The 1,387-nt window shown below is 37.0% G+C and overlaps 1 protein-coding gene across 1 annotated transcript; it reads right to left on the bottom strand.

Annotated features, from left to right (window-relative positions):
• Positions 1-592: 592 nt before the first annotated feature.
• On the bottom strand, positions 593-1,060 carry LOC103734816 (ubiquitin-conjugating enzyme E2 variant 2-like). The gene is given in 2 exon segments (XM_008833884.3): positions 593-1,030; positions 1,033-1,060. Coding segments are annotated over 2 exon segments (426 nt in total). The 5' UTR covers positions 1,058-1,060; the 3' UTR covers positions 593-629.
• Between the last annotated feature and the right edge of the window lie 327 nt (positions 1,061-1,387).

Here is a 1,387-nt window from a genome sequence, read left to right as displayed (position 1 = left end):
TGGTTTCTTAAACAAAGACTGTAAGCAAATATTATCATGTCTCTTACCTGTAAAAAACGGAAATAGCTTTTAACAGAAATCCATCAATCCCCCAAACAACTTTTTATTATAAATACAGGCATCAAAACAATCCTGAGCCTATTTTTGATACTCCTTGTAGTCAGCACCCACACTTCTTCAAATATTAACACAATGTGTGACAATATTCACTGCACCTGCTACTTTAAACAGTTTCAACTGCAGCTCTCTAAGATGGATAGAGCAAGTCATTTCTGCTCTTCCTTCTTGAGATTTTAGTTTTCAGAGCCGTGAAAGTTTCCACTGCCCTCTGAACACTCCATGCCATGCCTTTGGCTTGTAACCTGAGTTCAATTTTGAGTACTCCAGGATCGTGTTTAAGTGATAATGCCTTAACAAGAGAAAGAAAAACTGTGCTGCACATTTTCTCCTGTTACCTGAACACATGGTAGGTATACATATATTAATATATTCTTACAAATGTCCGGGCCATGTTTACCAGCTGAAATTCTTTTACTTAATATGTGTGTATTTTTCATTGTGAAATTTAATCATGACTTTAACATGAGTAGAAAGTTGTTGATATAAGATAAGTTTGAGATCCGCTAAAATTAATTGCTGTATGTCTGTCCTTCTGGTGGCTGTGGAAGCTTCATCTTTTCTTTGGACATCATTAGACGTCTTAGCTCTTGAAACACAACTTTAATGCTATAGGAATTTTGCCATTTTGCTAACACTGGTATGCTCTGTGCATCCGCCATTCCACTGGAATTATTTATTCCATTCATTTTAATTTTTGTTACAAATCTAACTGATGGAGGAGCTTCTGGGTATTTAGGTCCACATTCTACTTTCAGGGTATGTATTCTGTTTTCATAGTTTGTCCTTGGGGTCCCAATAATCATGCCCATTGTAAGTGTCATATCTTCATCGTCTTCAAGGCCCCAGCTTACCATGCCATCGCCTACTCTTTTTTCTCCTTTAGTTTCTTCCAACAAGCGAAAATTACGTGAACTTTAACTCCTGTGGAGACTGCCATCTTCTCCTCCAGCCTGATGCCTCCCATTGCCCAAACATTACTGAAGCATGATTAGTGATGGGTAAGAAATAGAGACTGTGTGTATGCATGTACATATGTGTGCATGTGTATGTGTGTATAAAATTTTTGGCAAACATAGCTTTCATCCCAAATAGAAATGCTGTACCCATTTAAAAAAATCACTCTTCATGTCCCCTATTCCTGGGAACCTCTATTCTATTTTCTGTCTCTACAAATTTGCCCATATTTTGTGTAAGTTGTCATTAAATATTTGTCTTCCTGTGTCTTGCTTTTTCACTTAGTATAATGTTTTGGTGATTCACCCATGTT

The sequence above is a fragment of the Nannospalax galili genome, unplaced genomic scaffold, assembly GCF_000622305.1.
Source record: "Nannospalax galili isolate Female #2095 unplaced genomic scaffold, S.galili_v1.0 scaffold976, whole genome shotgun sequence".
In the NCBI taxonomy this organism is placed as follows: domain Eukaryota; kingdom Metazoa; phylum Chordata; class Mammalia; order Rodentia; family Spalacidae; genus Nannospalax; species Nannospalax galili.
Note: the sequence above shows the minus strand (reverse complement) of the source record. Positions and strands in the feature narration are given on the sequence as shown.